The following is a 15,138-nucleotide window of genomic DNA, read 5'->3' as shown; positions in this document are numbered from 1 at the left end:
ACAGTATAGATACTCGAAGATGCAGGTTCGCTATTGATCCTTTTATTACATGAATCAAAGAAATGCTTCACAATAATATAATGAATCAAAAGGAATGCTTCACAATAATAGTCTGAATCAACGGACCCCCAACAGTCCTCACTAGTCTTCACATAACTGAATGCACATGTCTATCGTCCTTCTTAACACAATACGGCTAACCCGTTCAATAACCAACTTGATACTGCCACACTGACTGACTGATCGAGAGAGAGAGACACACACCGACCGCGAGCTCAGCCGTCGCCTTCCTATATATCCCCTTCGTATTCGTAATCGTATCCGGTTCTATCATAATCGTAATCGTAATCGATTCTAATCGTTGCATCAGAATGTTAATTACGCCGCTTCTGTCGTACAGTCCGATTTAATAAGCCATCTGCATCCTGTCACATCAAAGTTGACAGACCGTATTGCGTTCTTCTCGTATCGCTTCCCGAGATACTACGCCTTGGCTTTCTGATCGTTATCAGCCAACACCTGCGTTATTACATCAGTCGTGTCAAAGTTGACAGCGCTGTACTGCGTTCTTATTTCTCTGGTAACTTCCCCTAGTTACATATATATATATATATATATATATATATATATATATATATATATATATATATATATATATATACATGTATATGTTTATTTGCTTATTTATATTCTAGTTCAGCCGCTGCATTTGAAACTTTAATAAATAAAAAAAATTAAACATGTCGACTATGTGAGAAGTGACTAACTTTATTATTAATTCGGGTTTTAGGTGTTCCTGTGTATGAGCAGGCTACAATGCCCAGCACTCAGCAGCCCTGGCTTACGAGTTACTCACGACATTATGTACACCATCTTCTACAACGTAAAACAAAAACGTTCGTTTTCATTTAGCCATTCATGAAAATAATAGATTCTAGGTCTGTATTATACACATCGCTAGTTTTAGATATTTTTACATTCTCGTATAGAGAAAGTATTGTAATCGTGCAAAAACAAAAATCTAGATTTTTACAAATCTCGACGTTTTACACCTCACTGATACGGAAAAACATACTTTTGCAATCTTGTGTGTGTGTCTGTGCGTAAACACGATAACTTGAGTACCGTTACAGCTAGGTTGATGAAATTTCATATATAAGTATTTTATCAAAATCGTAGATCCTGATCAACTTTTGAGCGATTTCCGATAACCGGAAGTGGTACTTTTTCTACTTTGAATTTTTCAAAAGCCTATAACTTGAGTACTATTTCAGTTAGATAAATGAAATTTCACATGTAAGTAACATATCTAACTCTCTGCCTTCTGTCAAATTGTGAGTAATTTTCGTTGACCGGAAGTACTAATTTACGCTATTTTCGATTTCTCAAAAAACGCATGTAAATTTATAAAGTACTAATAATATTGCGCACTATTATGCACATTTTGTTTTGCCGTTCGCTTGGTGCGCAATTCTTTTTTCTATGAGATTCTATTCTATTTTTAAAAGTTTCAAGTAATTAAAAATCATGTCTACATTTCAAGTTATATAAGAATATTCGAGAAATTTTAGGGGAGATCACTCCCGGTTTATTTTATTTTACATTAAAACGGTCTTACAAATAAGAAAAGAAAAATTTACATTTATTATTCCAATGTAAAGGACCGAAGTTAATTTCTTTTATGACCCCTTAGGGCCTGGAAGAAAACTGCTAAGGGCTTGCAGATTGATCTACGCTGGTGCATGTTCATCAGGCTAGCTTTTAACTTCGCAGCCCACAAGTTGTACCATACCTTACTACCTTTATTACTCAGCGAACAATTATTTAAGTGTTTACATGCAAGGGAGGTAATCATTCGTTGGTTTGTTTTATGCTGACGTACTATTTTGTTACTTCCCTTGAAAAATAAAATTTTAAAACTATTTTATTACTCCTTGTTTCTCTTCCTTTTTATTCTTTTATAACAGGTGAAAACATGCATTTATTGTGGTAGCATTCAACATTTAGAAAGTAATTTCAAAAAGTCCAACACTGATAATCTGATAGATTTATTCAAAAGCAATGATAAAATAACAAAATATCACCATTGTAACAGTCAATGTGTAAATTGAATACCTCAAGCAATACAGCAACAAGTTTATTTTTTGTATAAATGCTGCATCAGCAGTTTGGAATGCAAAATATACCAACATAGTTTATCAAAGGTTTGTATGAAAGACAAGTATAATCAAATGTAGCATGAAATTAACATAATATAGATTATTATTTAAACATTTTTTCAAATCAAATTTTTTTTTTAAAAATGTCACATGGATAAATGGCAACATGAGTACTTATAAAACAAACATTTAATTATAAAATAATAAACAGATAAAGAAATTATGATTTTGCTTGAGCTAAAAAAAAAATATAAATGCATTTAATTTTATGATACAATTACAATAGATTTATGTAATTTTTTTTTTCTAGACATCCACCTGATGGGAACAAAGTCATTAAAAAGAAAGAATATTTGTTGAAATCCATAATAGAAAACAGATAAAACAATAACTTAACAACAATGAAATTATTCAATTATTTTACAACAATGATCCCTATCTTTGTAATAATTAAGTGTAAATATTGGAACATCAAAACAGATCTGTAAATTCAATCCTGCAGTGTAAGTGTCTAATTAATGCTAAATAAAATCTGTAGCTGAGAAATTAGCAATCAATAAAGTACTCAAGCAGACTAAAACAAAATCAGCCATTAGTAAAATATTAATTAGGCTAGGATTTGCAATTTTATTGTAATTCATTTATATGATAGCATTTTAAATAACACAATTAATCTATTTCCTGTTTGTTGTAATTAAATTAAAAATCACAGCTAGTATTCTTAAACAGAAAAACTATTTGCTTTTTTTGTGCATAAACTTTTTTCATTAATACCACTGTAAATAATTAGATGAACTTATGTGAAAGTAATTTAATAATTAATTTAATTTTTTTTTTAATGATTACAGTTTCCAAAACAAAATTTTGCTATTTTAAAATTATGTTTCAGGCTTATTTGTTTATTTGTATTTTGTTATTAAATCTCAATCCAGTTTCAAAGTAAGTTTAAAATGAATAATGATCAATATAATTGGCTTTACATGCATTCAATTATCCTTCATGATGAATCATATATAAATAACACATCAGTTTAAACATTACAAAATGTTGATGCGCATAAATAATGGGGAACTGAAATGGGGGATCAAATATTGATCATTTAAGCCTACAATGAGTGTAAAAGTTTGTGTCATATTATCTGAACAATGAAGGCACAAGAAGGGTTCAGTAATAAAAATAAAATTTTGTATTCTTAAAGCGAAATACTATTATGTTGACCATTAACTATACAGATTAAATAGAGGTCAAACAGAATATATGAGGCTTGAACAATGCCTAATTACAATGTCTTTTCCCAACATCAGTCAGGTACTTATTAAAGCTAAGTGGACTCTGCAAAGTCCTGCATAGATAATCAGTCTTTAACTCTGTCATGTGACCACCATGATCCATATGTAAATTATTTACAGGGTCTGATCCAGCAGGCTGTGTTGTATGATTGACACATCGTTAATTAAAAGAAATAATTGGATGGCCCAATGCTGCTGGTCTGTACAAGAATCAGGAGGACGAAGGCGCCGACCACTCCAGCAAAAATAAGGTGGGACGGTAACATGGGGATGTGGAACAACTTGGCCTGGAACATAAACAAAACAAGTTAGAAGAAAGGTAAGAAATTTGATTCAGTTAAAGAATTAGTCATGAGCACAGACTTTAGAAACTATTTTATGGCAGGGAACATCAAACAAAACAGATTAGAAGAAAACTAAAAAAATTTGATTCTGACAAAAAACCACTCTTAAATACAGACTTTACAAACAAATCTGAGCTACATTTCTTATACTAGAATCTTATTTAAAAGTTAAATAAAAATACTGCAAAGTTGGGGTTATAGAATAAAACTAATGCTATCCAAACTTCATTAAAAAGCATGAAGATAATTTAGTTTCCATTGTTTAGCCAAGGAGTCAGGAATCTGGCAGTGTTGGGCTGCATGTATCTCTTTGAAAGTGTGTTGTTTTTTTGTTTTTAATTTGATAAAATTATTTTTATATAAAGCAGACAAATAAAATAGGTGTAAGTGTAACATTTGTTTTAATGGAGGCTCTACAAAGTAAATTCAAATACTGGAAAGGCTCAATAAAAACCGTTAGGCAGAAATAAGTTTCTAAAACTATTTTGAGAAAATGTTTCTAAAATAGTTTGTAAAATAGCTTCTTTAGGAATAAATAGTTTCTAAAATGACCAACTTACTTTTAATTTAGTCAAGGATTGAATGACCAACTTACTTTTAATTTACTCAAGGATTGAATGACCAACTTACTTTTAATTTGGTCAAGGATTGAATGACCAACTTACTTTTAGTTTGGTCAAGGATTGAATGACCAACTTACTTTTAGTTTGGTCAAGGATTGAATGACCAACTTACTTTTAGTTTGGTCAAGGATTGAATGACCAACTTACTTTTAGTTTGGTCAAGGATTGAATGACCAACTTACTTTTAATTTGGTCAAGGATTGAATGACCAACTTACTTTTAGTTTGGTCAAGGATTGAATGACCAACTTACTTTTAGTTTGGTCAAGGATTGAATGACCAACTTACTTTTAATTTGGTCAAGGATTGAATGACCAACTTACTTTTAGTTTGGTCAAGGATTGAATGACCAACTTACTTTTAGTTTGGTCAAGGATTGAATGACCAACTTACTTTTAGTTTGGTCAAGGAAACAAACTGAAGAAAGGAATCCAGGTCCAAAATGGATGCTCCCTTGTACCCAAACACCCGCATCTCTAAAGAAATTTTCTGAATCCTCAGACAGATAGAATTGACTCGAGCAGCCTGGTGATTACATACAGACATACACATTACACATATTACACATATTACACAGAGCACACACATTACACATTTTACATGAAAGTATTTTGCAAAATTGAAAAGTTCTGTTCCGTGTGCACAATAAAGCAATCTTCTCGTCAGTATAAGAAAATAATATTCTGCTCTCTGAGTCAAAAAAAAATACCAATCTTCTGGTCTATTTAAAAGCAAGCAAATTTTTATCTATTTTTTGAACTGCAAGAGAATTCAGGGAACTTACTTGAAACAGAGGAAATGAAAGCATTACAGCCCAGATAAGTGGGAAAAGGCTCCTGTATGCCCAGACTTTTGGGTCGTTCATCTCATTTAAGAACAATATACAGATACCTGATACAGAGAGGTTATAACTTTTTAATAATAGCCTAATACCTCTTCAGGTAAGTAATATTACATATGATTTGAACAGAAATAATTATAAATATATACAGACAGACCAGTTGCATTATGTATCTGCACTTAATTATTCTTTTAATGATCACTAACTTTAAATTCTATTTTATAAACTAGCACTATCTTTCAAAATTAAACTGTTTACAAATATTGAAAACTGCTCCTTTTTTTAAAAAAAACCTATTATTTACCTTGAATAATTAAAATTTAACAAATGATCTCCCTTACCAATGATAGTTAACTCTGCAAGAATGACAGCCACAAGTGAGGTCATTTTGGAGATTATCCCATTCAATAAACTCAAACTCTGCCTTAGCATTAGCAGATCCTGTATTTGAAATTTTAAAATACTGTTTAATCTGACTTTTAAATTTTATAATTCAGGGGCATTTTAGATAGTTTTTCTTAAATTTAAAAAAATAGATAATCGAGAAGTTATAACAAGTGATGATATGATAGAATTTTTCTTTAAGACCACACCATATTATTTCATGTGGATGTAGGGGACACAAGTACTATAAGAAATCTCTAACGATGTAGGGGACACAAGTACTATAAGAAATCTCTAACGATGTAGGAGACACAAGTACAATAAGAAATCTCTAATGTTTGACTTATGGTCAGTGAAAACTCTTCATGTAAAAATATGTTTTGAATTGTTATGAAAATATTTTTAAAATTCTTAAATGAAGTATATAATGTATAGTCACAAAACAATGCCTATAATTGATATAAGTTTGTGAAGAACATTCTTTGGGAACTGACCTTCATAGCAGTTTTTAGATCCGTAGATTTTTCTTGTAGTCTCATGCTGAGCCCCCGCACGTAGAACTTTATCATCTCACACTGGGTGGCGTAATTCATCACGATGGCCAGGATGACCGCGTTAAAGAGAGTCCGTCCCAGCAGCTCGATGCCAAACAGTGACCAGTAGCCAGGCACCCTGTAGGGGAGGATACAGCTGTCAATCAAACAGATGGCACTGTTGCATTGATTTAACACTTGTGATGTCAGAATTTTATGCTCACAGTTTATGTTAAGATTGTGGGGTTTATTTTCGAAACAGGATCAAAATGACATTTAGAAACTCTCAGAACAAAAGTGAAAAGTTGTATACAAATTTACATCTCTCAGTGAGCAACATCATCATCATCAAGTCATGATGCCAATATAGATGCACCTTATTTAAATTGGGTTTAAGATTGTATGCTCAGAGGGCAGAGGGTTAAAAGCATTAATAACTATAGACATGTGAGCTTCAAATTCTTGCATTCTTTAAATTTGTTTAAAGCAGATTTAGAAATGAACAATATAATAATTTTAACATTATAAAGTATAGTGAAAATAATAATTTGATCTTAACAAATTTAGTAAAAATAATAAATTAATGTTTATAAATATAGTGAATATAATAGTTCAAACTTTACAAATGTAGTAAAAATAATAACTTAATCTATAAATATAGTGAAAATATTAATTTAATCTTTATAAATGTACTGAAAATAATCATATAAATAATATCTTGCACTAATCCTATGACCAAAATATATTCCAATTTATTGAAAATGTTAACATTTATATACTAACTTCATGCACCCAATCAAAAAGCTATACTCCAACCTATTAAAGATGTTTACATTTTACTAAACTACTATCTCGCACTGACCCAATAGTTTTGAAGAGAGGCAACTTAGGGAAATTGAAGGCCCAAACATACAGACACTGCAGTAAAACAGTTAAGAACACCCACAAGGACCCAGCCACAAGGAACAGTCTGGAATAAAATAAAACAACAACACATGAGTACAAATATCTTTTAATTCAAATTGTTATTGTTGCATAGAAATACTTTGTCAAGATTAAATCATAAGCCGTTGTTGAAACTTACTAAGTACATTTATCATTAATTCTATAGATTTATCTAAGCCTAGGTATCACTAATTAATAGATCACCTGAGTCTAAAAATAATGATTTATTTGGGCTTATCTAATGTTATAGATCATTAATTAACAGATCATCTGAATCTATGTATGATTATTGGTTAGGATGTTTTAAGTGTAGATTATTACATGACTGGACTAAATGGTAGAGTAAGACATATGAATTAATAAGTTTGAAGTTTATGGTTAGTTTGGATTGACAGTAGACACTTTGGTTTCAGAGTATTTGCTGTGGTTATATTTGCTTGCAAGAATGTCTGTATGTGAGTATGACATGAAGAGCACCTAACAACTAGGAGACAAGACTAGAGAGACAGTCAGGACATAGTATATGAGGTAGGGAGTTTACTTGTAGTGTAGACAAAGTGAATTAGTGATTTATATAATGATTAAAAGTTTTGTGTTTACTATTTATCTATTCATGTAATTGATTAGATTGTGCGGAAATAAGATGGATATTTCTGTCCTGTTCACAGAAGCCATTCTAGTTATAGATCATATTGTGTATTCTTGAAGCCCCTTTAGACATATTGGTAGAGACACCACAACAACTTACCTAAGTCTATGTATCATTTTTTGCTGTGAGGCTGTCCTAGCTTGTACAGGTGTAGCTTGAAGAAACACCTGGGGTTATATCAATGAATTCAATGTTATAAAGTTATAAACCTATACTTATGTGACGTCATGGTACAGTGCAAGACTGCCAACCTGACAATCTTGTGATTGGTTGTTTGGATGTCACGGAATCTACCCAGTTTTAATGAGAAGCAGATTTAAATTCAAGGGAAGTAAATGTGGTTCGGCATGGCGAAGACCGCATATTATATGCTAAGGTTAAAGAAAAAAATTAAACTCTACTTCATCTGTAATATAGACTCAAGTTTTAACAATAATTCTAAAAGTTAAAGAAACAAACTCTACTTCATCTGTCACATAAACTCAATTCTTAACTGTAGTAAACAGATGTTTTTGTTTTGCCAAAGACTTCAATACAAAAAAATAAATACTTTTATCTAAGTTTGTACAACAAAATTAAATGAAAACTACAAACTTTTTCCATGAGCGCATACAACTGCTCATTTTCCTGTATCCTAAAGTAGTAGAGGCCAAACGTGTAGGCCAGGAGGTGGAGGATGTTGGGTATCATGTAGGTGGTGACAATGTGCTCACAGCCTATGTTCCAGCTGGAGGAGTTACTGCCCTTTAAAATAGCTGGGACTAAGCTGCTCATTGGGATTGAAGAGTTTGGCGTTGTCATGGGAACAGCTGTTGTTGGTACCTGACAGTGACATGCATAGTTGTGTTAGCAACAGCTCTTCAATTTTTAATGATATACATAAATATAAACAAATTTTATTTGATAATTATATAAGATGATGAGAATAATAAAGTAAATAAGGATTATAAACAAATGTAATGAAATAATTCACGCAAAATAGAGCAATAATTGCCAAAATATATTAGGATTTTTAATTGATGGTAGAATGAATGACTGCTAACTTAATTCAGATCATGAGCCAGAGTCCATCCAGCTCTAATGGGTACCTGACTAACATTAGAGAAGGTAAAGGCAATAGGGCATTGAACTGACCACACTTTCCTTTCATAAGCTGAGGTCACAGAAACAGGTGAACTCTACTTCATCTGTCAGGTCAGAAAGATAACATTTTTCTTTGACTTCCAATATATCAATTATGGTTTGTTCAGGATAATAGATTAGCCAGACATGCTAGCAAGATGAGTTTAATTCTTAATTTAGGGAAGATAATTTATTGACCTCATAAGGGTTATGTGGGATAGAAAGAGGTTATGATTAGCAGTGAATTAGAACCATGTTAGGATAATGAATACTTAATATCAATTCAACACAGAGATCAGATGGATATCTAATCACCTAATCAATATACAATATTTACAGACATCTTTTTGAAATCTGACTTTATTGATGTAGGCCTTGTAGTGTAGCATAGGGGAGATAAACAAGACAGGGGAGATAAACAAGACAAGGAGATAACTGCTATCTTATCTGCCCATTTTACTTTTTGTGTTTAATCACTTTAGCTTCATGGTCATATGAATGTTTTCATTCAAATATGTGGATTAAAAGGCAATTAAAAATAACACTCAGTATACAAATTCAATTAGTAGAAACAGCCTACTTTACATTCCCTAACATGAGTTAAGTACCCATCAGAGCAAGTCTACTGACTAGGACCCGGATTTGAACTCGAGACTTTTGGGTTAGCAGCCTATCACTCTACTGCTTAGGCCACGTTGTCCCATAGTTTAACACAAGTTAACCTAAAACAAACCTTGCTGTCTGTAGCGATGTTGAGCTTCCACTCACAGGCCAGGATCTCATACATGTAGGTGTACAACAGCAGCAATACCATCAGCATCGGATACAGGAAGTTGACAATCTTCCAACGCCTTTTGTTGGCATGAATGGATTCTTTGTGAAATCCCCTCCATCCAATCTTTACAGAATATACACATATACATATAAACAACATCGCTAGAACTGCATTTAATTACATATGTAGCATTGGATTACACATTCAAGAAGTTTCCTAAAAGCAAAAAGTAACTTACAAATACAAGAAGTTTCCAGTAAGGTCGAAGCACCAACTGCTTGCATTTACGTAGCGTGCTTGTGGTAAAGTTAAAGCTACCATCATTACACAAATCCTGAATCTAACAGTTGAATAATATAGATTAAAAATTGTTAAATACGATAGAAAAAATAAACATTTTGAATACAAACAAGCATTTATTTCTAACCTCTGTTAATATTATAAAAGTTTTTAAAACTGCATCCACATTTTTAAACAGAATATGTGATACATATACCCTGAGCTGTTGCATAGGTATTGAAACTGTCATCACACGAAACTCTAGATTATCCAACTGCATGAGTCCACATAAACTTGACACAATAATTTACAATGAAAGAATATAAAATAAAAACATCTACTCTTTGTTCTATAATGCAATGCATATGTTTCTGCTCAATCACATTAAAGTCTAAAGTCAGTTTCTGTATTAAAACTCTTCACACAAATACAGAAAGATACTGACTGAACATTGTTTCTATAACTGACCCAAATACAATTCTAATTATAGCAGATTTGACCCACCTCTAATCTGATTGAGCTTGACCTGCTAAACTGACCGCAGTCATCTGCCCCCTGTGTTGCTTCATCATACTCTAACGACGCTGACATATCACTGGCATGGTGGAGCTCTTCAGTAACAGAGTCCTGATAAAAATGTACATTTTTATTTTCATTTCATAAGAGATGTGAATGTCAAAAGTTTATTTACTTGGAGGGTGTCATCCAAAGATAGGATGGTGTGTTGCTGAGTCGACCCAGCAATGATGAGTTCAGAGTTTCTTTCAGGCATTCCGAAGCAAGTCTACCACACACTACCCCCTCGAACAAAATAGACCTTACATAGGCAATATATAATTTTACCAGTGTTTGCTATCCTGGAAAATTTAATCTGTCACCCCCACCCCACCCTGGAACGTTTCAAGTTCCCACATGGAGAAAAGTCTGAAAGAAACACTGGATGGGTTCCAGGCTCAAATAAGAGAAAGTAAAAGCCGGTGTGCATTAGAACTTTGACCACAATACATTCAAGTATGTGTAAGCCGCAAAAAAAAATAAAAAAATTTCTACTTCAACTGCCTTGACGGCCATCTAAAGAACCACAGCAGGGCTATTTTTCAATGTTAAACTAGTAAAAAAAAATATTTAAATTTAAATAACCTTTTCATTTTTCCTCTTTGTTTTGGGTGTAATTGGAGAATTCTCCGTCTCCCTCTGATCCTGTGCTGGAGTGCCAGACACAATCAAAAGGTAACTGTCCTGGTCATTCCTGGTCATTGGGCTGTCTGTGGAGTCCAATTTTAATTCTTGCATCTCATCCTGCTGGTAAAAACAACATAAAATACTGTCTTTTGGCTTATTTGATTACTTTTTTAAAAGGTTAATAAATTACAAAAATAATCAAAGCTAATAAATCTTAGTCAAAGTAAATAAAAATGAAGTCAAACAACATATTAGCAATTACCAGTAACAACTAAGCCGGAATATCTAAACTATAAGAAAAAAAAGTAAAAAAAAAAACCAGATCATTTAAAATATGTTATGAGACAGCATAGAGTAGGCTACAAATAAATTGTTGTATGGGCAAAATGCTGCATTTGTGAAAGCAAAATTTGAGGATGAATGTTTTTAGCCTTCTGTGCTATGCCAAAATCCATTATGAGATCACTGAGTCCAATTTTAATTCTTGCATCTCATCCTGCTGGTAAAAAAACTTAAAATACAGTCTTTTGGCTTATTTGATTACTTTTTTACAATGTTAATAAATTACAAAAATAAACAAAGCTCAAAAATCTTAGTCAAAGTAAATAAAAATTAAGTCAAACACCATATTATTAGCAATTACCAGTAACAACTAAGTCGGAATGGCTAAACTATAAGAAAAAGGGTTTTAAAAAAACCAAAAAAAAAAACCAGGTCATTTAAAATATGAGACAGCATAGAGTATGCTACAAAGACACTGCTATATGTGCAAAATGCTGCATTTGAATAAGCAAAATTTGAGGATGAATGTTGTTAGCCTTCTGTGCTATGCCAAAATCTATTACAAGATCACTGATGTCATTAGAAACAAATTTTAATGTTATAAAAATGAATATAAAATTAATTCCTGCTGTACGTTTACGTCAAAGCCACATAAACACTGATTACAAGTAAAAACTGAGTTGTAACTAGAATACATACAATATTAGTGCTATGAATACTTCATAAATTTCATTTTAATAAACAGACCTATTCATGTATTAAAACATGTTTCAGAACATATTGCTCAACAAATTCAGACAAACTGCAATGCTGAAAAAATATATTGGATTGTTTAACAACAATTATTGATGTATGTTAGTATTGTTAGTTATCTCCAGTGCATTAATTATATTTAACAAAGGGAGACAACCAATTACTATGTTGCTAATTATTTTATTCAAATTGCAGAGAAACTCAATAGGAATGGAAAACAAAAAAATATCATTCTTTAAATATTATTCCACTAAACACGAATAGTGATAGTCTTGTACTATTGTTAAGTTTAATTTTTTTATAATAACAAAACTAAAAATTAAATAAGAACAATACAATTTAATGCAATAAAAAACTCTTACCAGAAACTCATACTTTAAAAAAAATTAGTAGCCAAATGTTAGGATTCTTCATGTCTATTCCAGGATTGTCACATTAAACCAACATTTACTTTTTAAATGTCTTCAAAACTATCTTCTTGTAAAACCCTCTAAAAATATGAAGTTCTTGGAGTCTCATACAGTTAAAAACATGTTTATAGTCATCCTAGACTAAACCAACTCAGCCACTATCTAAAATAAATGTAACATCAATATCATAGCTTATCTTGTACTATCAAGGTTAATCTTGGTATCATAATCTATTTGCCCTTATATTTATTACAGTAGTATATCATTTATAGGTAGCTTAAAAGCTCAATGCAGTTATTTTTAATTATATATATATATATATATATATATATATATATATATATATATATATATATATATATATATATATATATATATATATATATATATATATATATATATATATATATATAAGCTCATCATGAAGTTATTGATTTCTGTAAAAAGGTGTAACATTATTTTATTAATAGAATGTAGACATTTTGGCATGCTTACAGATTTTGTGTTGCAACCTTGTCATTCAGCAGTAACATTAAATGCATCATGAAATTGATGTGTGACTTTACATACTACTTTAGAACACACCAGTTGCTATGGGTATGCTGTATGAAGTATGCAGAGGGGTGTGAAGGCTTGGCGCCATATACAGGAATTACTGATGCCTTTCACCTTACCCAACATTATACAATTATGGTATCAATAATACATACACATAAACAAACTTTAGTTCATAATAAAACCTAGCTTTTTTTTTTTGCAGTGGGGTGAGGTAGGGGGAGGACAGTGCCTCTTTCAGTCTTTCAGATATTTTCTCCAGAGAGAGGAGGGTGCACTAAAGTTTCTGGTGGGAAGGGGGTGGAGCAGATACTGGTTAAAGTATACATTTTCTAAATAAATTACATTTTTTTCTTTTTTTGGTGGTGGGAGGGGCCGTAGACTGGGGGAGCACCAGGCATATGTTCTGATGTGTAAACAATTCAATCACTGACTTGTCTACAACAAAATGAAGCTTTTCTAATCAGCCACTATCACACTCAATGCACAGAGAATGTGGCAGAGGCGTAGCGACCCTTCCCGGCGCCCAGGGACAAACTTTCAATTTGACGCGCCCCCCCCCCCCCCCAATATTTTTTTTATACTTATAATGCAAAACTGCAGCTAAAATGAGCTATTAATTTTTTTTCCAACCCACCATTTTGGCGCCCCCTAGGGTCGGCCCCCTGGGAGATATGTACCCCACGCCCCCCCCCCCGCTACGCCTCTGGAATGTGGTTGACTGATATCTGGGTGGCAAACCATAAGTTTAGCCAGGTTTCATTGAAGTGTTACAATACCAGACCACAGGCACACAAAACCAGGTTTGTGTCTTTAAGATGGCACCCAACTGGCTGTTTGAGACATCGCGTAAATAAAATAAAGCACAGTCCACCGTGCTTGGTTAGAAGGTAGAGCATATGACTGCTACCCCGAAAGTCTTGAGATCAAATCCTGGTTCATGTCCGAAGAACGTCCCTAAGTCCAACCAGCTATGATGAGTACCTGACACACGTTAGGGAAAGTATAGGCGGATGGGCATAGTCCTGAGCACACTATCCTTTCATATGTCGAGGTCTCTGAAACAGATTAACTCTACTTCACCTTCCCGGTGGTATTTTACTTTACTTACAGTTCCCTATGAGGCCGATTCAGGTTGTATTGATCTACCACATACGCCATATGTATGCAAATGTACAGAAAAATAGTTACCGGTAAAGGCGGAACAATCTGGGTGTGCACAGAGGGAATAGGATACCACCACAACCCACCAGCACCGACTCGCCTCGGCTTTGAACGACGAGTTAGACGTGCTAGAGTCTCGAGTTCAAACCCTCTGGCAGATAAGGCTCGATCCCTTCCAACACTAAAAATTAAGAACGAAGAAGAAGAAGACGTGCTAGCACGCTGACCAGTTGTTCAAACCCGATGAAGAGAAACGTTGGTTGGGTGACCTCTGACCCCGAAAGGTGTCGACTCAGTGGCGTAGTGACCCATTCCAGCGCCCGGGCGAACTATCAATTTTGCTACCCCCCCCCCCCCCCCCCCACCCCCATTTACATATAGTTATTCACAATGGTGAGAAAAAAAAACGCCCTCACCCCATTCGGAAAGGTCGCTTTTTACCAGGCATTGTTCCTAGACAGGTTTCATTTTGGTGTCACACATCTGATGTAGAAAACAGTTAAATCATTCGTTAAGCCAAGTAACAGTTTATTTTTTTAAAAACTTCGACTGTTTGGGATTCAGTTATTCAGCCCCGAATATATGGCGCACCCTTAGGGTCGGCGCCCGGTGAGGTCACCCTACCACAGCTACGCTTCTGTGTCAACTGACCATATATATTTTGAACACGTTTTAAAATCAATAGCATTTAGTGATTTATTGTAACGAAAGCTGGACGCACCTTTGAACAAAATGCACGTGTCCTACGGTCCGTCCGTCCTCCACGTTTGCGTGCTATTGTGAGGCCGTTCACCGCACCCTATCTAAAACAGTACTAAGGTCTAATATCGCAATAATTAACGGACATGCG

The 15,138-nt window shown here is 33.4% G+C and overlaps 1 protein-coding gene across 4 annotated transcripts; it reads right to left on the bottom strand.

Moving 5' to 3' along the window:
* Positions 1–3,047: 3,047 nt before the first annotated feature.
* LOC131943429 (uncharacterized) lies at positions 3,048–13,278 on the bottom strand. Of its 4 annotated transcripts, none has more exons than XM_059303557.1 (13): positions 13,065–13,278; positions 11,083–11,244; positions 10,447–10,569; positions 9,902–10,003; positions 9,622–9,786; positions 8,361–8,588; positions 7,866–7,933; positions 7,035–7,142; positions 6,134–6,329; positions 5,597–5,696; positions 5,199–5,305; positions 4,808–4,939; positions 3,048–3,735 (listed from the first exon to the last, which is right to left on the bottom strand). In XM_059303557.1, the coding sequence occupies exons 2-13, from the start codon at positions 11,233–11,235 to the stop codon at positions 3,613–3,615; spliced, it is 1,605 nt and encodes a 534-aa protein (XP_059159540.1). In that variant the 5' UTR covers positions 11,236–11,244; positions 13,065–13,278; the 3' UTR covers positions 3,048–3,612. The 4 variants fall into 4 exon arrangements, with proteins under 4 accessions (XP_059159540.1, XP_059159538.1, XP_059159539.1 ...); XM_059303555.1 differs by lacking the exon at positions 13,065–13,278 and adding an exon at positions 12,522–12,815; XM_059303556.1 differs by lacking the exon at positions 13,065–13,278 and adding an exon at positions 12,522–12,815 and having other exon boundaries at positions 11,083–11,241.
* Positions 13,279–15,138: the final 1,860 nt, after the last annotated feature.

This window comes from Physella acuta, unplaced genomic scaffold (genome assembly GCF_028476545.2).
Source record: "Physella acuta isolate Inbredline_101_S28 unplaced genomic scaffold, ASM2847654v3 ptg000456l, whole genome shotgun sequence".
Classification (NCBI taxonomy): domain Eukaryota; kingdom Metazoa; phylum Mollusca; class Gastropoda; family Physidae; genus Physella; species Physella acuta.
This window is presented reverse-complemented; position numbering and strand designations above follow the sequence as displayed.